This window comes from Globicephala melas, chromosome 2 (assembly GCF_963455315.2).
Source record: "Globicephala melas chromosome 2, mGloMel1.2, whole genome shotgun sequence".
Classification (NCBI taxonomy): Eukaryota; Metazoa; Chordata; class Mammalia; order Artiodactyla; family Delphinidae; genus Globicephala; species Globicephala melas.
The window spans coordinates 35,492,734-35,518,141 of record NC_083315.2 but is presented as its reverse complement, the minus strand read 5'-3'; the positions used below and the strand labels follow the sequence as shown (position 1 = coordinate 35,518,141).

The window sequence follows — 25,408 nt, the reverse complement described above, 5'->3', positions numbered from 1 at the left end:
AGTAATCTATGTGGTGGTGGTTTTTGTTTTTTTTAAGCAACAGTCATCAGACTGTTCCCTGTGTGCTTAAAACCAGGAAGAAATAAAGGCATGGTTTCTGCTTCATGTGGGAGAGACAGAAAAGCACATCAAACCAACTTAAGGATCATTTAAAAGTGGAGAAGAAAGAATTAGAACTGTCAAATGGAATTAATCTCAAATAGGTAGTCTGTTGTAATAGCATATAGATTGAGCATAAGGAATCCTGGCTCCAAGATATCTCACCTTGAGAAAATCACTTAAACTTTGAGCTTATTTGCTCACCTGCAAAAATGGGGACAACACCTTCCCTTGTCACTCTCACAGGGTTATCATAAAAATAAGTGACCAAACATATGAGAGCTTGAGAATAGAAACTAAAGCTCGTGACCATTAAAACCCCAGTGGTACATTATTGGTGCTGCATAAACATTTGTTTAATCAATGGCAGGGAAGGATTTGATAAATCGTAAAGCATAGTGTTGATATAAAGTATGTAGAATAACTGATAGAAAATGAGGTAGGCAGCTTGAGAATTAAAGATTTGCGATTGTTTCCTTATGTGAATTACTATATGAATTAGCAAAAGAATAAGACATTATATCCTTCAGAAAATAACAAACACTTCAAATATGGAAGAAAGAGGGGAATTTCCTGGCGTTCCAAGTGATTAGGACTCGGCACTTTCACTGCTATGGCCTGCGTTCAACCCCTGACTGGGAGGCTAAGATCCTGTGGTGTGGCCAAAAAAAGAAAGAAGAAAACAAATATGGAAGAAAGAAAGTTTATATAAAAGTTGAGCCAAAATTACTGGCATTTGCTCTTTGGAAATTGGCACTGACTTGAGAATGTTGAATGTTCATTATGGAACACATCAAATTAATATCCATTTGAGACAGATGCTAGAGACTTAGATAGAGAACTGTTGTTTTTTTTTTTCCTTGAGTGCTAGAAGGATTTGAGGTTATCCAGAGTGTAGTAACCTTGTGTCACTGCTCTAAGATTAGTTTTTAGGTTCTTGAAACCATATAGGAAAAAGACAGCCAGTAAGATCTCCAGCATGGTTTTGGTTTCCAAAGCTGCATTCCTTATAACATAATGCTCAACAGACAAGGATGTAATTTTCCCTTTGTATTTTATTCTCCTAAAGGAAAATATAGAACATTATGACAGTATTAAGGGTAATGAAATGTCAGTTTTAAGTTCAGAATACCAAAAAGGAAAGAAATGATCTTATACCCTGAAGATTACTGATATCACTGATTTTGAACTCTAATGAAAGCACTACACTTTCAGTTTTTTTTAATTTAATTTTTTTATACAGCAGGTTCTCATTAGTTATCTATTTTATACATATTAGTGTATATATTGTCGATCCCAATCTCCCCAATTCATTCCTCCCCCCCCGCCCTGCTTTCCCCCCTTGGTGTCCATACGTTTGTTCTCTACATCCGTGTCTCTATTTCTGCCTTGCAAACCGGTTCATCTGTACCATTTTTCTAGATTCCTGTTTCACAGTTTTTTAACACCTTAAAAATTTTCCTAGACTTTGTATTCTGTTTGATTCACTCAACCTAAACAGATTTGGCTGTGTATGGAAATCTATGCTCTGGGCCTTTGACTTCTTTTAATTAGCACTATTTTTTATAGTGAAAAGGAATTTTTATTCTTTTTTTTTAAAGGCTATAATTCTTTTTTAAATTTATTTTTTTTTTTGGCTGCGTTGGGTCTTTGTTGCTGCGCACGGGCTTTCCCTGGTTGTGGTGAGCGGAGGCTAGTCTTCCTTGTGGTGCGCGGGCTTCTCGTTGCAGTGGCTTATCTTGTTGCAGAGCACGGACTCTAGGCGCGCGGGCTTCAGCAGTTGTGGTGTGCAGGCTCAGTATTTGTGGCTTGCAGTTTCTAGCGCGCAGGCTCTGTAGTTGTGGCGCACGGGCTTAGTTGCTCTGCGGCACGTGGGATCTTCCCGGACCAGGGCTCGAACCCGTGTCCCCTGCACTGGCAGGCGATTCCTAACCACTGCGCCACCAGGGAAGCCTGGGAATTTTTATTCTTGTTAAGAAATGTAGGAAATAAATATTCCCAGCTTGAGGTGGCTTGTTGGATAACTTCAGTTAGCTGGAAATGTTACTTGTGAAAGCATTTACTCTGGTAATGTTAGACAAATTGAGGTATTATATATAAACTATTCACTGAAAAGCTTGTTTGGGCTTTGTCTTTCAATGTCTTGTGTTTTAACCAAAGAAGCATATTTGATATATATATATAAATGGGAACTTAGAAATACATTAGGCTTTGGCTAATTCTGTGTGAAAAACCTAATTATATAGGTCACTCAGAGAATGTTTCCTCTATTTATAAGCTTAGGTAAGCTTTTAAAATTCTCCAGTTTTTAATTTAGAATGAATTAAGACCAACAGCAGTACATATTCTTGACATTTGTAGAAATTAATGATGTTAATTTTTAGATTAATACTTAAGAATTCAGATATATTCAGATGTGACATTCTATTCTATCTAAATGGATATTTTCCTGGGTCCTGCTACATCAGATTATTTTGGAGCCAAATCAACAACTAGATTCAAGTAGTAGATTATACTATTGGACTCTAAGGTAGCCTTGAGAGCAAATATTTCCTCCTTTCTAGAGGTCTGACTGACCTCTACTGGGACTAGCTTTTGGGAGAAATAGGGATGGGAGCAGAGATCCCATGACCTGTGGAGATGGCGGGGAGAGAGGGCCAGGCCGGCTCCATGGGTCTCAGTCAGCAGGGCTGCTGTATTAGGATATGCCAGGGCTTAAGAGGAAGTGACTGAAGCTGGTGTGACACAGCTGAGGCCTGCATGTGCCAGAGATACGTTTGTATCTGAGTAGCTTGTTATCAGTACTGTCAGACTGGAAAACGGGATGAGCTGTGGATAATACCCCTCGGATTTTAAGATTTACAGGATGGCATGGGAGGAGGTTAACGAGAACAAGTCATCCTCATCAAAATTGCTAATACGTGATTTGACTGCCCCCTTGAAGGATTAAGTGAAAGCATTTGCATAAAGTACACATCACTGGGCTGGGCACATACTCAGTGCCCATTCAGTGTCAGGTTTGTGCCTCCCCAAGTAGAGTGGGGTACCTCTGGGCTGACTTGGGTGCAAAAAGTGCAGCTCAGATCTTTCACCAGTCTCCATGTGCTGATGGGCTAATTCAGTCGTTTTCATTCCTGTCCCTAAGGGATACAGAGAGCCCCAAGTATTAATTACCGGTTAGATTTTCTCCGGGTTTCAGTGACTTCTCCTGAGACAGCTTCAGGGGACGATGTGATGATGATCTCATGGTTTTTTTCCACGGCCAGTGCCTTCAACTCCCTAAAGGATCAGCAGCCTCTTTGTCTGAAACAGGTAAATAAAGCTGCTGTAATTGCTAAAGGCCAGAGCTTTCTCGTGTGTGTGTGTGTGTGTGTGTGTGTGTGTGTGTGTGTGTGTGTGTGTGTGTGTGTGTGTGTTTCTCATTTTAAAGTTTCCTTCACTATATGTTTTGTGCGTATACAAAATAATACTGTAAAAAGTAAAACTAGACAAATACGAATAATCTGCATCCAACCAGTGACTTTGGCCTGCTGTGAATGCTTCTGTCTCTTTCACCATGCCCACACAAATATATATATAAATTTGGTATATGCATGTTTTTCCTTTCCTACTAAAGTGAGGTTATATATATAAACCCACACACATATGTGTATATTATTCTTTGTTCACACAACATATTATAATAGGCATCACTCCAGGTCACTAGCTATAGATTAAAAATTAATGACTTAATTTTAATAACATGATATTGTATAGCATGGATATACCATTGATTATATGATCATTCTCCTATAGGTAGACACTTAGGTTGTTTCCTTTTTTGCCCCTACTTAACAATGCTATATTGCTTTTGTCCATATATCTTTTGAATGCTTTTATTTTATGTCTTCTGTGGGGTAGTCTCAGAAGTAGAATTGTTGGGTTAAAAAAAACCTGTATTATTTCATTTTAATAAATGCTGCCACATTTTCTAAAGCATTGTAGCAATTTACATTCCCATCAGCAACATACGAGTATTCATGTATGTGTCTCCTCTCCCTATGACTTCAACGTTTTGTCTAGATGGCCACAGGCCTTTTTACTTTAGGAGAACTTCACTAGGTTGTGTTTCATTGTTGATGATCACTGTCAGTATTTCACCTAGGACACTGCACCTTTCATTATGTAAGTTTATCTTCTATTTCTCCAATGTTTTCTTTCTTTTTTGGGGGGGGGGGCCGCAATGCGCTGCATGTGGAACTTCCCTGACCAGGGATCGGACCCGTGCCCCCTGCAGTGGAAGTGTGGCATCTTAACCACTGGACCAGCGGGGAAGTCCTCCAATATTTTCTCGATTATATCTTTAAATCTTTGTTCTTCTGTTCCATTTCTTTGGTTCTCTTCTCCAGTTATGCATGTGTTGGTTTTCCTTTGTCTGACTTCTGTGTCTGTCATTTTCCTGTCTTTGCTCACCTTTCTCTAGCCTGCTCTCTAAACTCCATGTCATATATTCAGCCTCTTCTCTGTTGTGTTGTTCCCAGCAGGGCCTTTATTTCTATGATGCTTTTATTTTTTTACTTTAAAATTTGATGAGCCACATTTCAAGTGCTCAGGAGCCACATGTGGCCAGCAGCAAGTGTATTGGCAGCACAGTTCTAGAAGCAGACTAAAGGCTTGGAGTTCTGTTGACTTGCTCCCTTATTCTCCACAGCGCTCCAATCCCCCAGGTATCTCTGGGGAAACCTAAGACTCTGAAACAATTCCAGAGACACTGTGATAGTAAAACCACATCATGGATGAGATGAGTTGCATGGAGAAATGCCCACAGACTGTACCTCGTGTTGCAAAGTTTGGGGATTCACCCCTGCCAAACTCTAATAAGGGGACTAGATGGACCCTGTGGCACACAGCTAGAATAGGATTATAAAATGCTGAAAACTTGTATTAGTTGAATTATAAGGATTATCTGAAAAAAGCCTCTGTGAGCAGAGTTAGGTGGTCTTCTGGAGCCTGGAAAAAGGGAGCTCCTGTGCCATGAAGCATCAGTGTTCAGTGTTGTCCCAGGAGAGGGGCTGGTAAGATAAATATGTCTGTCCCTGCAGCAGAAATGGGAGCTCTAGACAGTCATAGCTCCCTGCTCCTGGCCCCTAAGTTCCCTGGCTCTGACCCCAAGCTCTCCAAGCTTCAAATGATGACTGGCTTCTGGACGAGATTTCCCAAAGGGACAGAAGGTGCTGAGGATCCCACTACACAGGCTATTTGGCAGGTACGTTCTTCATTCAAATTAATAAATTGGCATCCTTTTAGAAATTAATTCCTTGTTAATTTTCCAGCCCAATTCCATTTTCAAAAACACTGACTAAATGGGATTTCTGAAATTTGCAAAATTAAGGCACTCAGGACCTCGCTGGCTCCACCAAAGTACTGACCCGAGACTCCTGAGTACTCAGCCAGCCCTGGTTAATGCCACACTCTGGCCTATGCTAAACTCAAGGTATGAGGGGACTAAGTCTAAGGAATGTCTCTGAGAAGACTAGACAAGAAGGATAAGAGATTGTGACATTGGTAGTCAGGCACTACAGAAGGGATTTCCTAATAGTACTGCTCACTTCAAAAGGAATTAAGAGTCCATTCCTTTCTTTAATCTATGTGTGGTTTTCTGCTACTGCAATATGGTGCCACCTCTTGGATACAAATTGAAAATCTAGCTTTAAAAATTTTTAGTCTCCAGTCACATGCATTAAAAAATTCTGAAGTGGGAGGCCATGATGGGTTCTAAAATTTATATTCTGCTCTAGAGTTAAGGAACTACTTAACCAAATCCCTAGAATCTGTAAGCGGGGGGATGCTGGTAGCCTGCAGCCCAGAAAAGAACTGCCTCCTCAAGTGAGTTTTTAGCTGTTCGGAATTTTAAACAGTGCAAAGGTGCCACCTACATGCTCTGGTTCTCTCTCCATACCTAGCTGTCAAACAAACAAGTGAGGAATGGCTCACAGGAATCAGGAGTTCAAGTTTCCTGTTTCTGCCTCCAACTGTCAACATACAGTGTAGACAAAGCAGTGTCTGGCAAGTAGCAGGCACCCAAGTTATTAAATTATTCTTAAATCATGTTTGCAGGAGTAATTAATTATGTATTAAGGTGGGGAATGATAGATTACAGATGCAGTGCTAGAACATCACCATGACACTAGTCATCAGAGTTGGAAAAGTATCATTCAAACCTTGTTCATGGGCTGCCTGAAAGGCTGGACCCTCAGGACAGCACAGGATGAGAAAGGCAGTGTAATCAGGTCACTTTGTAGACCGTGTAAGTATTCACTTAAAGTTAACAGGGGTAGGCAGGGCTATAGTCATGTTATTAGACAACTGTTATAGGGGGTGGGGATTTTGTGTCCTTGTCCTAGGTCACTGGGCCTGTCTTAATATCCTTGGGGGAAGAATAGGGCCCAGCTAAAGAAAGCTGCATTAACTAAACTTCCACAGCAGCTCAAGGTGCCCAGGCCTTAGCTGTGATTGTTATTAATGGGGAACAGCCCTGTGTGGGTCAAGAGAGCATCAGACTGCTAAAGGCAACCTCATTTGCTAAGAAAGAAAGGGAAACATGTCCTCAGACACAGCTGCTGAACTAGTTCCTACCTCTGCCAACAGTTTTTTGGTGACAAAGTAAGGATGTTCTTTTTAAAAAGATACTGTGTGTTTCTCAAAAGAAGTGATTAGGCAAAAAAGTCCCTGTTAAAATAATGGCCATTTTAAATGAAGTAAATAGATGATTGTGACGGGTATTTGTTGACTCCTATCCAGCATCCATTTCTCTTTCTCTAACTTTTCCCAATTTGTATTCAAGTATCTACCTCTCTCTGCTCACTCCTTTGCTTCCAAGTAGGCTGAGCCCATCCCCAGCTCTAGGATGGGGCTTGATTAGTCTAAAACAATTAGAGTAACTTCTCTTTTCTCTAGTCACTGGTTTAGGTAACCTGTGTTATAACATGGCATTCCCTGACAGTAGGGGCTGGTTTAGAAACTTTGTGTGATCTAATCTGGGCTGAGATACAAGGAGGAGCTGATTGATAGCTTTTGGAAAAGAAATACCACAGCTCTTCTTAGAGGCCTTTTTTTCTACTGGAGGGGGTGACAGGTGGACAAGAAGCCTGGTGCCTTTTTGCCTCCATGGGGGAAACAGGCCTGAGGATGAAGCTGGCACTGCTGAAGTAAGTCAGGGGAGGGAAAGAAAGTGGGTCCTTTATGACATCACTGAGCTGCTGAGTCAGTAACCTCTAAGTAAACCTGCCTCTGGACTTTCCAGGTATGTGAGCTAATAAATCCCTTTATTGTTTGAGCCAGATGAGTTAGGTTTCTGTTACTTATCAAGGAAAGCATCCTAACAAACGAGTCATGTAAAAAGCACAAGTAAAATGCCTGTAGAGCACACACCAGAACAATGCTGAAAAAAAGAGAAAAGGTTCCGAAGCCAAGACCATGTAAAACAGAAGCACATTTGGAGGCAATGTGGCATAATGGCTTAGAAGAGAAGGCAGATGGGCATAACCCATGCTCTGCCCTTCATGTTTACTCTGATCTTGGATGAGCCACCTAACTTTGGTTGTCCTCGGTTCCTCTCAACAGAGTAAGCTGAACTAGATGAGTGGCTCCCAGTTCTTTTACCATCCGTAATTTTTATTATTGGTCCTTTTGGTGGATTTTATATTTTTAAAGATTTTTGTCTGTCAATAGATTTTTCTCATGTGCTTAGACAAAGTACACAACTGCAGATCGGCTCTTCTATCAGCAAAGGTAATCGGGTTAACTTATTCACCGTAACAAATTACTATAATTTGATTGAACATTTAAAAGCAAGATATTTATTATTAGCTTTTGAAGTTCAATATAGATATGACTTCTGATAGGTTTTTACAAATACTGAAAATAGCTTCCAGATCTTCTATCTTCTTTTGAGGATCTTAGGAGATTCATAAGAACTACCAGATTTGATGACTGCAGTTACCATCCAAGGAGGAAGAAAATTCAGTGACTTCTCAAAAATGAAAATTAACATTAAATTACAAGTCTTTTTTTTTTTTTGGCTGCGTCTTGCGTGGCTTGCGGAATCTTAGTTCCCCAACCAGGGATTGAACCGGGGCCCTGGCAGTGAAAGCGCTGAGTCGTAACCACTGGACTGCCAGGGAATTCCCTAAATTACAAGTCTTGATTATTCTTATTTACTTTCTAACAAAATGGTCAACAGAATTTTTAAAAAACACAGAAAAAAATTTTGCATTTTACATAATACATAATCATTTTAAAATACAAAGTGACACTATGAAGCAGTGACAGGTCTTCCTCTGTCACTTGTAAACTGGATTAGAAGGCCATCCCCAGAATTCCAGTAGTGCTGTGGAAATATTTTAATTTACAATTGGGATAAACTGCATTCAACTGGAAGCCAAGGGATCTAGGTTCTAGTTGCCATCTTGCACCATGTGATCCTGAATACACTCAAATTCTGGACATCAGAAGCCCCATGACGAAATGAAAGGGGCTCAGTCAGGTCATCTTAAATATCCTTTCCAGCTCTGTTATTTTGTAACACCATGAAATCAGAGTAACATGTCCCAAGCTGTTTGGGATCAGGGATTTTAGAACCTAAATTCAACATAACAGTACTTTTAACCTTCATACTTTTTTTGTGTGTCCTGTTCTTAATTAAATATATGTGTATTTCCACATTCTGTGTCTTTAAATATATTTTCCTTTTTAACAGTCTTTTCAGCATTAGCAATAAAAAAGTTTCTCAAGGGTGTACTTTTCATTTCTTGCTTTTATTTTTTTTCAACTTGCTTTTTCAGTTTCTCCAAGATCTCTTCCGGAGTTGTGGAGGCCAAAAGCTTTACCACTTTTTCACGAGATTTACCACCCTTGACCAAAAGGAAAAAACAGTGTCAGGATAACACACTAAACCTTCTAATGCTATTAAGAGGCAGCAGACCTCAGTTGCTGAGGGGTTGTTACAAGTAGGCTGGTGTTTTCCTGACAGCTTAGTGCCCACTTTCTCCTAGCCATTTCTGGTCTAACCAAAGGCTGTCTCTTCGATTCCACCTTACTACAATATTTTTACAACTCTCCAGAGTTTTTAACCTTCATACATCAATTTCTGTAATAATAAAAGCTAGGCATTAAATTTTCAAAATGAATATGGAATCCAGATGTACAATATTCTGGTTTCAAGTAATACTTTTGTTTAAATTATTTTTTAAATTACCAAAACAAATATTGCAATTTTATATAAACTTTGTATAAAAATAATTCCAAATGTAAAACAAATTGGTATTCTCTATACCGTTACACATTTCTGAAAATTCCGAACAAAAAGCAACCACATATCCAAGTGCTATGATTCCACAACTGCTTAAGACAACTATAAAAAGGTAAACACCCTTTAAAGAAGGTAAATTTTGAGCAGGTATTTATCTAAATGGGTAGAAGCTGCACAGGTGGAAGAGTGGGTAGTCCCTTTCAGGCAAATGCCAGAGCACGTGCGCTGGAGAAAATCCGAAATGACCTGCCGCAGGGGCGACGGTGAGGGAATGGCCTGATCAGATGGACGTTTAGGTACAGCCTACTAACCAATGACTCTGAGTGCCCGCTGGATCCTGGGTAGGAGCTACAGAGTATAGTATAGCAGTGGAAAACAAATAGAGCTTTAAGAAGTATAAACACGAGTGGGTCTTACTCCTACAGATTCTATTTCAGTTAAGTCTGGGGTGATGCCCAGGAACCTCTGTTCTAGAAATCATTTCCAGGTGATTTTGATATCCACCCCTAGTGCAAACCCATGGTATTAATGACTTCACATGAGTCCTCTCTCTTCCTAATAAGCTTCTAGTGAGCAAGGATAACATGGGGGACCAGGTATGCTTGATGAACTCACTAATGGAGATGACAAGAGGAACCATTTTAGATTTTTCTAGTATGGTGATGACTTGAGGGAAAAGACAAGCAAGATTAATCTGACAGAGCAGGTACAGGAATGAACTTACGAGAAAATGCTGGAAATGATGGCAATTAAGGAATACAAGTATAGCGTTTGCACAGTCTGAAGGAGTGAGGCATTAGGAGTGAAAATTAGGAAGAATTCACAGATTTTAGTGATTAAATGATTATGCGCATTAAAAACAACTGGTTTTTCAATTATTTGGAAAAGAAAAAAATTGGTATTTTAAAAGTAATGACTGATGTACTCAAAGATGTTGAGAGAGAGAGAGACCTACCTTATCCAAAACCACATCACTCTTCCTGAGTTCTAAGACTTTGGAAAGATACCAACAAAGCTCAGCGTTAGCCTCTCCTTCTGTCGGAGGTGCTGCAATAGCTACACTCACAGCCTCGGCTGTCAAATCTGCAATGAAAACAGTGTGGACTTGATCCTCATGGAGTTCTTTTTCTTCACGCAGTGAGCATATTTTGTAAAAGTGTTTGCATTTGTCTGGCATGTTGTAGGTTTTCAATTAATAACTGCTGAATGAAGAATGATTAATCACAGTTAAGGGAACATAAACACAAATATGCCTCTACCATTACAGAAATCCAAAGAAAGCTGATTTTTACCCCACCCCACCCCACCCTGCTGACCAAAATGGGCCTACAGAGTCCTGGGCAATAACCTGGATTTAGGAGCTGGAAACTGCACTTGGTCTAACAGGAAGAGCCCAGGCAGGGAGTCAGCGGAGCTGGGCTTTAGCCCCGCAATGTCACGGAGGAAGTGGATTAACCAGGCAGCTCACGAAACTGTAGAGGGTTGTTCAGGGTCTCATCAGGAAAATGGGAGCACTGGATTAGATTCACCTCTTATGTGAAATGTCTCTTTGATATTTTTAAAATGTAGTTTTTAGGGCTTCCCTGGTGGTGCAGTGGTTGAGAGTCTGCCTGCCGATGCAGGGGACACGGGTTCATGCCCCGGTCCGGGAGGATCCCACATGCCACGGAGCGGCTGGGCCTGTGAGCCATGGCCGCTGAGCCTGCACGTCCGGAGCCTGTGCTCCGCAACGGGAGAGGCCACAACAGGGAGAGGCGCGCGTACCGCAAAAAAAAAAAAAAAAAAAAAAAAAAGTAGTATTTAGTTAGCATCTACACAGCGCTTACATACACTAATTTTAAGGGCGCACAAACATGTTTTAAGGGCTTTACAAATATTAACTTGTTTATTCCTATAATTTTATGAAGATATTAATACCTTTATTATCTCCATTTTACAAACGAGGAAATTGGAACCGAGAAGTAATGTGTCCAAGGTCACATGGCTAGAAAGTGGCATTGTGATTCACAAATAAATTTGAATTCATGCTTTGAAATCCAGGGACAATGAACACTGCTTTTTGAAGAGTGGTCCAGACTCCCTCATCAATACAGCCTTTATAAAGAGCAACGTGTCTGCAATTCTCCACTGTTATTTCTGAGAGAGAAGTATACACTCAAAGCAGTTTGCAAATGAGCTTGAGCTGGTCCTGCATCTGGGGTTACTTAGGGATTTCCACACGCTTACATCTTGCCTGTGTAAACACAGCTACAGAATCCACAGGAATGAGATGGTAGAACAACCTTCCTCCTAGCCTGTCACTGATTCTATGATGCACAGTTTTTCACATTTTAATATCTTTGAACTCCTGATGTATCATAATAAATGGAAAAGAAAGTTTAGTTGATGTGGATTTTGTCTTACTGGTACATAAAGTACTTCTGCACCTTATACATAGATGATGGCCAGTTAGATCTGATGAAACATGGTATTCCAACAGCAGTGTCCACAGTGACTACTTAGAAAATGCTGGCCAAGGAGGGTACAGCCAACAAATAGCCAAGCTAACATGGCCATCAACACAAACCAGGCCTAGCACCCCAATTTTGAGGTCTTGTTTTAAAAATATTTTAAAAATTGGAATACAGAGCTTTAGCTTTAGTGGGTGAAAAAGACCGTCAAGATAACTCAGATCAAACTTTTTTCCCAATCAGAAGCCTCCCCACCCCACCCAATCTCTCCTGAAGCCCCAGCATTTAAAACAAATGTAAACAGCTACTCAAGAGTCCTGTCTGCCAACCTCCCCTTTGCCCACCGCAGATTCTTGAGGCACCTTTTGGACTCCAGGGAATAGCTTAAAAGCTTCTATCTCATCTGACAGATGAAAGAACTGGGCCCAGGAATACCTTGTAGAGTTTTGATTTGAAATAAGCTCACACAGGTGTTGATGATCAGGTTCACAGATCTGAGGTTTTCTCTCCCTCCTTGGACCAATGGTCATTTAAAAAATCAACCAAAACATCTTTCTCTGGCCAATGTTTCCACTTTTGGAATAGGACAAACTAAGAATCATCTAGGCTACACGTTTCTATCTATGTTCTTTCTAAAATACCTTTTTAAATTTTGAGGTATAATTGACACATAACAGGTGTACAACATAACGATTCGCAGTTTGTATTTTGAATTGATCACAGTAAATCCTGGTTCATAAAATACCATATTAAAAAGGACAATACACAATGGTTTTTTCATCTAACTTGGTATGCTTTAAATACGGTATATTTGGTTTTAAACACTAGATTACACCTTTACATTAGAATCCAGAATTTAAAAATGGAGAAGCCTCTAACTGCAGGTGTGAAAAATATACTTGACCACACAGGATGAACTTCCAGCAAGCCAAGGCAAAGGGAGGATGGAGAGGAGACAAGTGGTGCATACAAGATTCCCACCCCAGTGGCCAGGTATACCTGTCACAGCATTTTGTTTGGAACCAGGTTTGGCATGGATGGCTATGGTGACACAACCTTTGGGATCAACGGCCACAGGACCTGAGGGAGGAACTGGTCTCTCTGCTTCCTTGCTCTGGCTTTTACCCTAAAACGACAACAACAATCACACTACAACTTTACGGTTACAAAATACTTTCCCACACATGTGATCTTTCCATGATTCCTTTTCACCCTTAACCAAGACAAACTAGGCTAATGGGTCACGTCCAGGGAGTTCTGGCCACCCAGAATGGTCTTCCAGCAGCCTTCATGGCTCAAATCAATTCTTCCACGAAGCCTTCCCATCAACCCCACAAAGTGCTTTTTTCCTGCCTTGGAAAACCTGTCTTAGAACTGGTTCCTACTGTCGGCTTTGTATTTCCCATTCCTCAGGGAGCAGCGATTATTCATTATTCATCTTTGTATCTCAAGCAGCACAAGTTAACAAACGTTTGTGAACAACTATGGCTGGACGGTGTATATCCATGTGTTCTGGGGGGAAGGGGAGGAGGAAGGAACAACAGTGGTATTTAAAGGACTACTGTGTGCCAGAAGCTGTACTCGGAACTTTCCATTGAACAAACATGAACTGCGCACCAAGGCAGTATGTAGGCAAAGGCGATGTAAAGATGAATAAGGACACATGGAGCTCAAGGAGCTAGGACTGCAGCGAGAGAAAAAGAACAAATAATCACTCTAATACACTGTGCTAGGAGCGCCGACCACACACGCACAGGGCATCACGGCGCAGAGAAAGGGAAGGCAGTCCCGCCTTGGGACACTGGGGAAGCTCCCGGCAGGAGACAGTCTTAGAGCCGGGTCTTAGGAACCGATTGGAGTCAGCCCTGCAGAGACGGTGGAAGGGAAGTGTGGGAGTGGTGCATTCTTGATGGAGGGGTGCGAAGACCAACCAAGGGAAGGAGACAGAACGCTAACTAGAGCCTCCCAGGGAAGCACAGGCCGCACGGCGCTGCCGGAACATGAAGCGCGAGCCTGAGAGTGTGGGCGCAAGGCCGGCGGGGTCGGCAGCCACAGCTCAGGAACAGCCTCGCGCGCCGCCGGCCCGGGCCCTCCGACTTCCCCGGTGGGCGGCAGCGCAGCCGAGAAAGACGGGGAGCGGGAGGCCCGAAACTCAGAGACAACAAGCAGTTGGCGGAGCTTCTACCCACCCACGGGTCCCGCTTCTCTCCCGCGCTCCTCAACCAGCATTCCTGCGGCCCACCCTCCAACTGCCAAGGGACTTGCCACTGGCCTTGTTCACTGCACCAGCTTTCTTAGGCATCTCGGTGCCCACAGGGAGCCGGGCAGCAGCCCGAGCACCAGGTCCCCTCCCCAGCTGCCTCACCCAGCAGCCGAGCCGCAGCATCCACGCCAAGGAGGCGGCAGGAAAGGCGGCCCGACGCCGGAAGAGCCCTCTGCACCTGCGCACGCAGCGGGCGGGAGCGGCTTCTCTGGCCTGCGCCTCTGCTGTGGCACGAGGGCGACACCTTCCGGCTGGCGGGAGCAAGACCCCTCGTTCTTCCCGGACCTACGCGGGACCCTCGCCACCTAGAAAAGCGGCTCAGGAGGCCGAGAGATGGGGAGCTGGGCTCTGGTCGAGTCGTGACCACCCCCAACCCCCTCTGGTCTTGTTTCCTCATGGGAAGAAAGGATTGGAGTGAGCGGCAAAGAGCGCACAGGGCCAGGTGTCTTCTCGCTGCTGCAGCCAACCAGCAGGTGCAGAGCTCCACGCTGCTTCCTATGGCCCTTAAGTGGATGTAGAGTATCCTGCTGCTTTAGCCTTTGGGTACTTTCCGTGTACTGATGGAGCATCTACCTTGTGCCAGGCGTTGAGGATGCCACAATGTAAAAGGAGAGGAAATATATTCTGATGTGCGAAGTGGCAAAAGATGAAACTGAAGAAGGCGGAGGCAAGATCAGAGTCATTGAAGGGTTTGAAGCAAAGGATTGGTAGAGTCACATTTGTTGTGATTAGAAAGATCACTGGCTGCAATGTGGCCAATAGAGGAATACAGGTAGGGAGACCTCCCTCTTAAATGGAAGATGGTAGCCTGAACCAGAGTAGTAGCAGTGGGAATGGAGAACTGAGAGCTGATCATTTCAAGCATACTCAAGAACTAGAATGATCGGAGCTTGGGGAATGACTGGATGTGGGAATGAGAGTGAAGAGTCAGGGAAGATGCCCAGGTTTGGGGCCCGAGGAGCAGGTTTGGGAGTCTGAGGTGAGTTGTTCAGTCCGGGACATAATGAGTTTGAGATAGCTGTGGGACACTAAGTAGAAATATTAAGGGGGTAACTGAATGTCTGTAACTGAAGCTTGAGAGATCTGGACTGATGATGGATTCTGGAGCCCTCTGAAAATAGATGGTAATTGAAGCCATGCACGTGGATGAGATAAAGACTCAGAGAGTGTGCAGAGCATGAGGGCCCAGGACAGAACCCTAAGAAAATGTAGAGAGAAGGCACCAAATGACATTGGCCAGATGTAGGAGTATGTAGCAGCCAAGAAAGGGTACTTCAAGAGGGAGTAGTCAACAGGGAGTAGTGCCACAGAGAAGGCATGTAAAACAGAAATGAGCGGTGTTAGTGACCTGGGTGCTAGCAGTTTCAGTGCAGAAGAGGAAAGAGATAGTATGTGTAGAAAATAATTCGATTTCACTGTGAAGGAGTAACTGGTATTGGAGGAGCACATGACGTTAAGATGTTTTTTCTTTTTTAAACTGGAATGAGAATTAACCACATTTGAATATTCAGAGGAATAAGCCGAGAGGAGACGTTACAACAGAGGGAGGAGGTGGGGTTCTGAGCACAGGTGGAGACTGAGCTGTCTACAAGAAGCCTTACTCAGACACCCCTTTCTTCACAAGAGAAGGAAAAGTTTAGGTGCACATGTAGCTGTGTGTATAGGTTTGATGCGAAGAGCTGGAGTTCTTTCATTAGCTGAAGGAGAGGAGGTGTTGAAGATGTGAGGAGAGTGGAACAGATTTAAATACTCTGGAGAATGTCAAAGAGCTAACTGTTGAAACTCACTCTGCAACACTGATGGTCTAGCTGAACTTGGAGACCATGAAATCATCATGACCCCAGTCTTGTACAGTTATATCATTTTTAAATGCCTGGACCCAGCAGCCAGGAAGTTGAAGATAAGGCAGACAACTGGTTTCATCCAGGTGGGTATGAGAGGGTTGAGGGTTACTGAAATGGTTAATGGTGATCAAAGATCAAAAGTGGAGAAGCAAAAAAACCAAAAGGTTGAAGGTGGAGTCTACTAGAGTAGGGAAGGAAGAGGGTTGACAGAAAGGACGGAGAGGTCAAGGGAATGGCAGTCTTGAGGTGCAAGGACACATGTATGGGAGTGTGTGTGAGAGCTGAAGAGGCATCGAAGGTTGTGGTCAGAGTGTAATGTCTGAACTTACCATTTCAGAGGTAGTGCGAGTCCATATGACAAGGTACATGGTGTGGTCATGAGCAGGAGTGATTGACATGCAATGGTGAAGGTTACTGGAGGTTAGGAAGAAAATGGAAAGCTAGGTTTGGCTGGGTTGTCCACCCACTTGGATACTGAGGCCACTCAGTGTGAAGGCTTTGGTAGAAGTGAACCAGGTGTTAAACCAAAGCCATATTTTCTTTGTTTGAAATCAGTTAAGAATTGGGGCACAAAAGCTGAATCAGCATTATATAGAATTAGTTTGGGGTGAAGTCATGACAGCCTCAGTTAAAGCTTTGACAGTTTAGATGGAAATAAAGGGGCCACTTGCAATCGTGGATTATTATGTTATCTGGCAGTTGACTAGATGAGCGAAGGCAGAGAGAGGGAAGAGGTGCCCTGCAAGGACCATTCAGGCTTTCCCAAAGGTCACTCAGGAGTGGGGGGTGGAGAAGGGGGAGGGGAAAAGCCATCAGCTCCATTTGCCACCCAAACTGTACATCTGTTGTTGCTGCTGCCCCGAATCTTTGCCTCTGGAAAGGAAAGAGTTGGAAAAAATACTGCCCAATGGTAAAAAAAAAAAAAAAAAAATAGGGCCTATGATCCAAATGGCAGAAAACCCATTATAAATGTTTATACTGGTTCCTATTTTCTTTTACATTTCTTTCAGGTTTCAGTAAAGTTCAATTTAGAAACTCTCTTATCTTAGCCTTTGCCAATGGAGAAGATGGAGTTTTTAAGTGTGCAAACTCGGCAAAAGACTAAATGAGCCATGTAGCTCTTGGGGCTGGGATTACTATAGCACCGTCCTCTCTTATGAATCATGCATTGTCTAATTCAAGGGACAATTTTCAGGTTTTGAATCTGGATAACTAGAACAGGGAAGCAAAAAGGAGGAGACTGTTTGAAGGAGACAGGACTTGAAAGGGAACAATTTTTTGTCTAAAACATATTGCAATTAACATACTGCATTTGAAGACCTGGCTCTCTCTCTAATGCCCTATAAAGTTGTCTGTTTCCCGATAAATTTTTTTCTTGCAAATTAAAAGTACTGCTTATGTGGGCCTTAAAGAAGCAACACTTTGGGGGCTTCCCCGGTCCGGGAAGATCCCACATGCCGCAGAGCTGCTGGGCCCGTGAGCCATGGCCGCTGAGCCTGCGCGTCCGGAGCCTGTGCTCCGCCAACGGGAGAGGCCACAACAGTGAGAGGCCTGCGTACCACAAAAAAAAAAAAAAGAACGAACACTTTGATAATGCAAACAAATAATCACAATTTGTTGGGTAGATACTGGAGTAATCACTCTTCTAAAAAATAGAAATTGCTTATATTCTACAGTAAACACAGATTAGCCAGTATCTTTTTGGGTCTCACTATAAGGTTTGAGAACGGTGGCATTTTGGGACCCAGCAAAATAATATTTTCCCGCTTTGTAGCTTGGGAGATCGATCTGGGTTTAAATTCTGCTTACAACCACTTGACCTTTTAAAACATGAATTTCTTGGCCTGTGAAATGGGTATTATCATAGTACTTCCCTCGTACTGATGTTGTGAGAAGCAAATGAGAACGTGTGTAAAGTACTCAGTGCAGAGCCTGGTACCCAGGAGTCACTCAGGTAGCTCTATTAATAAACGATGGCGAGATGGTCCTTACACTATATCAGAGTAAATAACAAGCACAGTTTCCTTTCTCTCACCTACTGAGAGTAGAACACGGGAGAAAAACCTGAGACTGAAAAAAACTGATGAAGCAGCAGACGACAACAGTTGTTGCTGCTATAGTTGCTTTAAGGCAACAGTAAGGCATTCTTACTATGGGTTGCATTACTTCCATAAATTAAAAATAAGGTTCAACCTCAATTAATTAGAAGCTTTGTTCCAAAATGGTGTCTTACACTCAACTTTTAGAAATGACAAAAAAATAAATAAAAGTACAATAGATGTTTATTTTTTTAAAATTCCAGGGGATGTCCCATGTCAGTAAATGGTTCCATTTCTTGTCCCTTGTATGACTACCTTCAGTTACATGAGACCTCTGCCACCACCACACCTCACTACCTTCTTGAAAATATCAAATACTACTTTAGATGGAAAATTTTTTTAACCTAATTACCATTTAGAAATAATTCTTAAGTTGATACTTAAAAGAATTGATTTCTACACATCTTCCACAACTATTTGATATAGCTTAATCACACATATATTTTTAATGATAATCATTTTGAAGGGAAAAAGAATTTTATATAAAAATTTTGCTTTATAAAAGTGTATAAATGTTATTCTGCCAATATACTTCCTATCCCCTCCTTAGGCAGCTGTACCTCTGACGGTGAGGTCATGAATGTTAAAACATATTTTATTTCTTGGATAGGACTGTGTAGGTGACAGAAAGTATACTTTTCAGGAGTGATTCTGTTGGATATCTTTAAAGTTTCAAAGCAGCTGTTAGAGATGTTAGTATTTCATTCCAGTTCTTGCTGCGTAAGATTATCGCCACAGAGCTGAACTGATGTCTGTTTACTCCGCCACCATCAGCACCACCGCCATCATCTCAATCTTGGGAATTCTCAACTGCATCCCCCGCAGAGAGAGACACGTACAGTGGTGCAGCTTAGTGATAAAGAAGCCAGTCTCGGAGTACACCTTTAGATCCTTTGTTTATATCACATTATTGTGAATTCGTACAAATTTCATTTATCGTTTAAAACTGTACTATGTAACATATTATACTATTATAAAATATCCTTTTCTGTAAATGCACTGAAGATTTTCTTTGGCATTTGTTAAGCCTATTTCTAGCAATACTGCAAATGCTAACCACCAGATAGTTAGAAACTCCAAAGATGAGGTCAGTTTTCTTCATTTTCTGAAATTAGTTATTTGAGTTAATAGGAATTCTGTAGGAATACTGACCCACCTCATCTTATGTAACCTTCAAAAGTTAAAACAGGAAAAAAAACAAACCAGCTATATAAAACAAGAATCTTTCGGTTATAAAACTGCTGAAAGATCATGAGTCTGCTAATCTATGAAATTATGCAAGATAAATAGCTGTTTTTTTTTAAACAATTAAACCGGTTCTTTTTCCCCCTAAGGTTATAAGAAAATGGAAAATCTCCCTTTAAATCATGCAGAGATTTAAGTCAACACTTATCTATCTTTTCTAAGAAACTAAAATGTCTCTTATCTTACAGTTATATTCTGTGACCAGTTTTTTATGCCTTTGAGACTAGACTGTATGGTACTATTTAGCCATTATGTATTATAATGCTGAATTATGTATAAAATATTATTTCTGGTATTTGTCCATCTTCTATGGAAGTGCCATTATTATTGCCAGGGGAGCTAAAAAAGAAAAAAACAGTCTTGCTAGCAGCAGGTGTTTCATGCACTACTTTCTTCAGTCCTTTTGTGCCATAGTGGGAATCTGGACCCTAAATGAGAACAAAAGGTTCATTAGTAATTTTCATTTAATAAGCAATTTAATGTGGTATTTTAATTATATTACCGATCTACTGTATTTCGTTATAGCTCTTGTATAAAAATTTATGCCAAGTCATTTAAGGAAAAATGTAGTTTTTGCTACAAGCTAATTAATGACTAAAAATAATGAATGTAGAGCTCAGCTATTAGAGGACAGTGAAATGGTTTTAAGGAAATAATTGTTTTATTTTATCTTCTGTCAAACTTACAATCTCCTACTTAAACAAAAGGCTATTTCTTATGAAGAACTATTTCTTTCAGAGCAGAGCTCTGCTGAGAGGCACTGCTCTTCTCAAAGCAGTGGAATATTTTAGCTCCCACCTTCCTGCCTTCTCTGCTTCCGACAAGGCTGTACTGTTAGTGACTCTCAGCTTCTATTGAAACACGCTCTCTATAACATGCAAGAGGAAACCGTGGGCCCCGCCAGCTCACCACCTGGAACATTCGGGAAGACTCTTACTTTGAGTGTTGCGCATGCTGTGTAGCACACGTTGGGTAGGATCTCTATGGGTTCTTTGAACATGACCCTGAATGTATTAGCAGTCCCATCACAACTAAATCCAGTATCATTTTGTCCCAGGGTTTGTTTTTTTTCATATTCAATGATCTGTAATTTTTAAAAGAGAAATTAAAGTTAAAACAAAGTTTCGTAGAAGAGAGTATGAAGCCCTTAGGCACAACAAAATAGACTACTACATCTCTCTGCTGTAATTTTTCTCTACTGTCTCTAACCACTAAAGATGGCTTTAAACACGCTGTCAGAAAATGCATTCACTGCAGTAAGGATGGGGAGGATGTCAGATAACTGGGCTTTGGCTGCAGGAGAGAGGAGCTTCTAAAAAAGACACATGGCTTGGGAACTGGTGTTTAGGCTGTGTGGATTTTAGACACCTGAGGGAAACGAGCCTCTACTCCTTGCTAGCCTATGTCTTGTTGCTGGGAAATTCCTGTAGCATTTCCTATGTGGGTATTTCAAAATATGAAAATTCCGTCTTTTCGATTTAGTTCCATAACCTGTGCCAGGCACTGAGGGACACCCTCAAGGAGCTTCTAGTCATTAGAGAAGACAAGTAAACAATGACAATTCAGTACAGCACCTGCAGTAAAGAGCTATGCATAAGATGAAGTGGAGGAGGAGAGGAAAAACTGATTTTGTCAGGAAGGGGGGAGGCTCCACAAAAGAGAGTTTTTAAAGCTCAACTCAGAGGTTACCAGGTTATAAGAGAAAAGTCTTCATGCAAGGGAACAGTATGTGTGGAGGCCAAGGCTCACAAAGCCATCTTTTTGCATACATCAGGTAAAAACGGTAATAGTAAAACAGGCTGAACCAGTACATGCAGCGAGAGATCAGGACAGTGGCCACCTCAGGCGGGATAGTGACCAGAAAAGATCACAAGGGGATGTCTGGGGTGCTGTAATACCCTGTTCCTTGATCAGGCTGCTGGTTACACAAGTGTGTTCGCAGTTTATGAAAAGGGAGCCATACGTACCACTTATGTCTACTTTTCTGTATGTACAGTCGGCCCCCTGTATACGCGGATGCAGAACCTGTGGATGTGGAGGACTGACTGTATTACGTCATTTTATATAAGGGGCTTTGAGCATCCATGGATTTTGGCATCCACAGGGGGTCCTAGAACCAATCCCCTGAAGATACTGAGGGACTACAGTATATCACAATTCAATTTAAAAAAAAGACATGATGGTGCCCTGGAGAAGTAGTAAGACAGGATTTCGTTGTGGTAGTGTAATCTAGAGTAAACCACTTCTCCGAGCCTCAGTTTTATCTTTTAATCTTGGAAAAAAACTTGTTTGCCTTCTTCCTAAGGCTATTGTGAGACTCAAATTATAAAACTACAGCAACAACGACAGCAACAGACTATGTTCCAAACACTTTACATGCATCATCTCAACCGCTGCTCACAAAAACATAATGGAGGTACCACTACTGTCAAAGTAAACAAGGACACTGGGGCTCAGAGAGGTTACCTAATTTGCCCACAGACACACCCTTGAGATGGTAGAGCTGAGATTCAAACCCAGGCAGGTCTATCTGGTAGTGTTATCTAGAGGGTGCATGGGACTAGCCACCGGGCGGAAGAAAATAAAGAGAAGTCCTACTTTTATTCATTTTATATTTTATCATTTTAATATACCTATAACCCCGATGCCCTCCCTCAGACTGTACACAAGGAATCTGGTGTCTCATGTAATATGGGAGGGGCACTGAAGGAAGACAGGGGTTCCACAATTGAAGAGAATGACTGTGGGGCCCTCACTCCTTCCCAGGCCTGCAGATTACACAGTCTGCTTAAGGGGGCTTATGGATCCCATGGATAGGATCTTAACAATATATAAAGTAAAACGGGGGCTTCCCTGGTGGCGCAGTGGTTGAGAGTCCACCTGCCGATGCAGGGGACACGGGTTCGTGCCCTGGTCCGGGAAGATCCCACATGCCGCGGAGCGGCTGGGCCCATGAGCCATGGCCGCTGAGCCTGCGCCTCCGGAGCCTGTGCTCTGCAACGGGAGAGGCCACAGCAGTGAGAGGCCCGCGTGCCGCAAAAAAAAAAAAAAAAAAAAAAGTAAAACAGGGAGTGATCATGAAAATCTTTTATACCCCTGAGAGGTCTGCTGTGGCTTTTTTGCATTAAAAATTATAGAAAAAAAATTTCCTAACCTTTAAAATCTTTCAAATAAACAATCTCAGTGGCTTTGGTTTGTAAGAGCAACGAAATGACATGAATGATTTAATTTATAGCTGAATTTCACTATAAACGTTAGTGGATAGAATTTAAAAATGAGCATGATTTCATTAGCACAGCCAATAAAGCAATTCTTCCATTTGGAACAAGGTGTCTTTGTGAGGTAGTAAAGTATCTTTTTTGGCTGTCATCAGACCAGACCTTTATTTTTGTCTGTGTAGGGCCCTCCTTGCTGCACACGGGCTTTCTCTAGTTGTGGCAAGCGGGGGCTACTCTTCGTTGCAGTACGCGGGCTGCTCATTGTGGTGGCTTGTCTTTGTTGTGGAACACGGGCTCTAAGCACGAGGGCTTCAGTAGTTGTGGCATGTAGGCTCAGTAGTTGTGGCGCACGGGCTTAGTTGCTCTGCGGCATGTGGGCTCTTCCTGGACCAGGGCTCAAGCCCGTGTTCCCTGCACTGGCAGGCAGATTCTTAACCACTGCGCCACCAGGTAAGTCCCCGGACCAGAACAGATCTTTGAATTGTTGTGTATCTTGAAAGTCAATGATGCATTTTGATCACAAAGTTCACCAATGTTTTTACTATTAAAAATAGTATATTAATTAACATTTTAGAAAGGGTAGTTTTTTCAGCTGAAAGAAGTCTGAAACATTGTTTACTTCCTTTTTCCATTTCTATTTTTTGTGTTTTAATTTATGTATAATATAAAATAAGTATAGTATTGCATAGGTATATGTGTATAGTAAATAAAAGTACAATGTAGATGTGTTTCAAAAATAATTTCACTAACTGGGATGTGCAATCAAAAGTGTGGAGAACACTGGTTGACTGGAAGGGAAGGAGAGAGGTGCTTCACTTTCTTCGAGATTAAGTAATCGTGTCATATCTGAAAGAACTGAGGTGGAGCAGACCTAAGAATGGGGCAGGGTATGGTCAGACAATCAGAAATCAGAGGTGTAACCAGTAGTTATAGGAAATTAGACAGTCTCAAGCCCTAGAGTTCAAAGTACCATGAAAAAAGCAGGTGGGTGTTTTGAGACAGTCAGTACACAGCAGGATGAACTAATAGAAGGGTTTCCTGGACAAAGGCGAGCTCCTTGTATGTTAATGCTTCTGTTAAGGACCCCAGGACCTCAATTTTCTGAAACTACACTTTTTAGATCAATTGTAAAGTGGAACCTCTAGGCTTAAAATACTAATAGGCTTTTATACTGAAATTTGGATTTTGCCGAAACAATATCTTATCGTAAAATGACACTTGTTATGTATTTCAGATGGTATACAGTGGGCAAAAAAAGTGTACCTGTATATTCACTTGATAATCCGTGGGACCATGAATAGATCCATATAAACCAAATCCGACTATAGAGATTCTTCTATTAACTGTGAACCTGAGAGAACGAGGCCAAATATAAAATAACATACATAATTCAGTAAGCATTCATACTCCAAAGGCTTATACATTTTTAAAGTGTTACTCAGAACATCTAATTTTGCTCATAATAAAGAAAACTATCAAAAATTAAACATCCTTGGAAATGTCATCTGCTTACCAAAAAACTCTTGCTAGAGTAACTTATTGGAAACTTAAGTAGAATCTGTTTTCATTTTTGAGCCAAGCAATTTATTTAACCTAAATACCCACTTTTGTTGTGATGATAATTTTAGTCCAAATCTGTCTGCACATCTCCTTCATGAACAGAGATGTGTCAGCCATCAGACCTGATGTGCAGCGTCCCAAACTCTGACAATTCTTCAGCTCGATGAATACTTACTGGGCCTGGCACTGGGGAAATAATGGTCAACAAGATAGTCTCTGCCCCTACTGCACTTATGGCCTAATGGAGGACACTGATAATAAATAAGTAAACAAAGGGATAAATCGTCAATTATAAGTTGTGATAAGAATTGTGAAGGAAGCAGGCTGCTGTAACAGAATTGGTGGTGGAGGTCTGGGGACAGGACCTAAGTTACACAGGTGGATCAGAATGAGATTTCACACTAGAACAATTAGCAGATCCAGTTTAGTTACCATAGTTAAGAAACAGACCCACCTTACTCCATGTTATAAATGTATAAAAACTAGCATCAAGCACAAATGGCACTAAATGACTGTATAATAAGAGATAATCTATAATATAAAGCAGTTATCCTCAACATTTCACACTTTAAGAACTGAAGTAACAAGTTTTATTATTATTACTACCATACCATTGCCACTTTATGAGCACTTCCTGTGCCAGGCACCGAGCTTCAGTTCTTTACATGAATTATTTCCTTTAGTCATCATAACAGCTCTATAAACTAAGTAACACAGTATGATTTTTATCATCTTGTTTTTATAGCTGAAGAAACTGAGATTTAGAGAAATTAACTTGCCTGGATCAAAATGTGTAGCAGAGCTGGGACACAATCCCAGGTCTGCATGGATCAAAAGTCACACTCAATCACTATGCTAAACTCCCAGTATGAGGATCACGTTAAAATTTTTAAAATATATTATTTATAATTTTTTATTATAAAAAAGCAATATATTCTCTGTTTAAAAAAAGTCAGAAAATGCAGCTAAGCAAACAAGAGGAAAAATTTAAAGCATCTCTAAATCTACCATCTAGAGATAACTTCATTTTCAATTTGGTGCACTTCCTTTTCAGACTTTTAGTTCTGTTTTTAAACAATACAAAAACAGACTTTTTTCTATGAACATGTATGTATTATTTTAAAAACCATGTCAGAACATATATATTTTTGTAACTTCATGTAAAAAGGTAAAAAACTACTACTGATTCATTATATTTAAACAATTCCTACTTGTTAAATAATCTAGGTTATTTGCAGTTTTTGTTATTATACAACAATGCCATGATGAACAGTCATTTCACAGTGCCTTCATTATTTCCTAGAATAAATTCCTGGAAGCAGATTTTCTGGGGAAAATGAA

General features: G+C 41.3%; 2 protein-coding genes across 2 annotated transcripts in view; both read right to left on the bottom strand.

Moving 5' to 3' along the window:
* Positions 1 to 7,921: 7,921 nt before the first annotated feature.
* C2H15orf40 (chromosome 2 C15orf40 homolog) lies at positions 7,922 to 14,349 on the bottom strand. The gene is made up of 4 exons (XM_030878507.3): positions 14,111 to 14,349; positions 12,838 to 12,964; positions 10,344 to 10,471; positions 7,922 to 8,990 (listed from the first exon to the last, which is right to left on the bottom strand). Exons 1-4 carry the CDS (start codon positions 14,222 to 14,224, stop codon positions 8,895 to 8,897), a joined length of 465 nt encoding a protein of 154 aa, XP_030734367.1. The 5' UTR covers positions 14,225 to 14,349; the 3' UTR covers positions 7,922 to 8,894.
* Positions 14,350 to 18,195: 3,846 nt separating this feature from the next.
* BTBD1 (BTB domain containing 1) overlaps positions 18,196 to 25,408 on the bottom strand; it is a 45,179-nt gene continuing 37,966 nt past the window's right edge. Inside the window, exons 6-8 of the mRNA XM_030878504.2 lie at positions 23,771 to 23,858; positions 20,227 to 20,373; positions 18,196 to 19,717 (exon numbers count right to left, since the gene is read on the bottom strand). Of these exons, the coding sequence (XP_030734364.1) occupies positions 19,559 to 19,717; positions 20,227 to 20,373; positions 23,771 to 23,858 (394 nt within the window). The 3' untranslated portion in view covers positions 18,196 to 19,558. The remainder of the gene's footprint in view (positions 19,718 to 20,226; positions 20,374 to 23,770; positions 23,859 to 25,408) is intronic.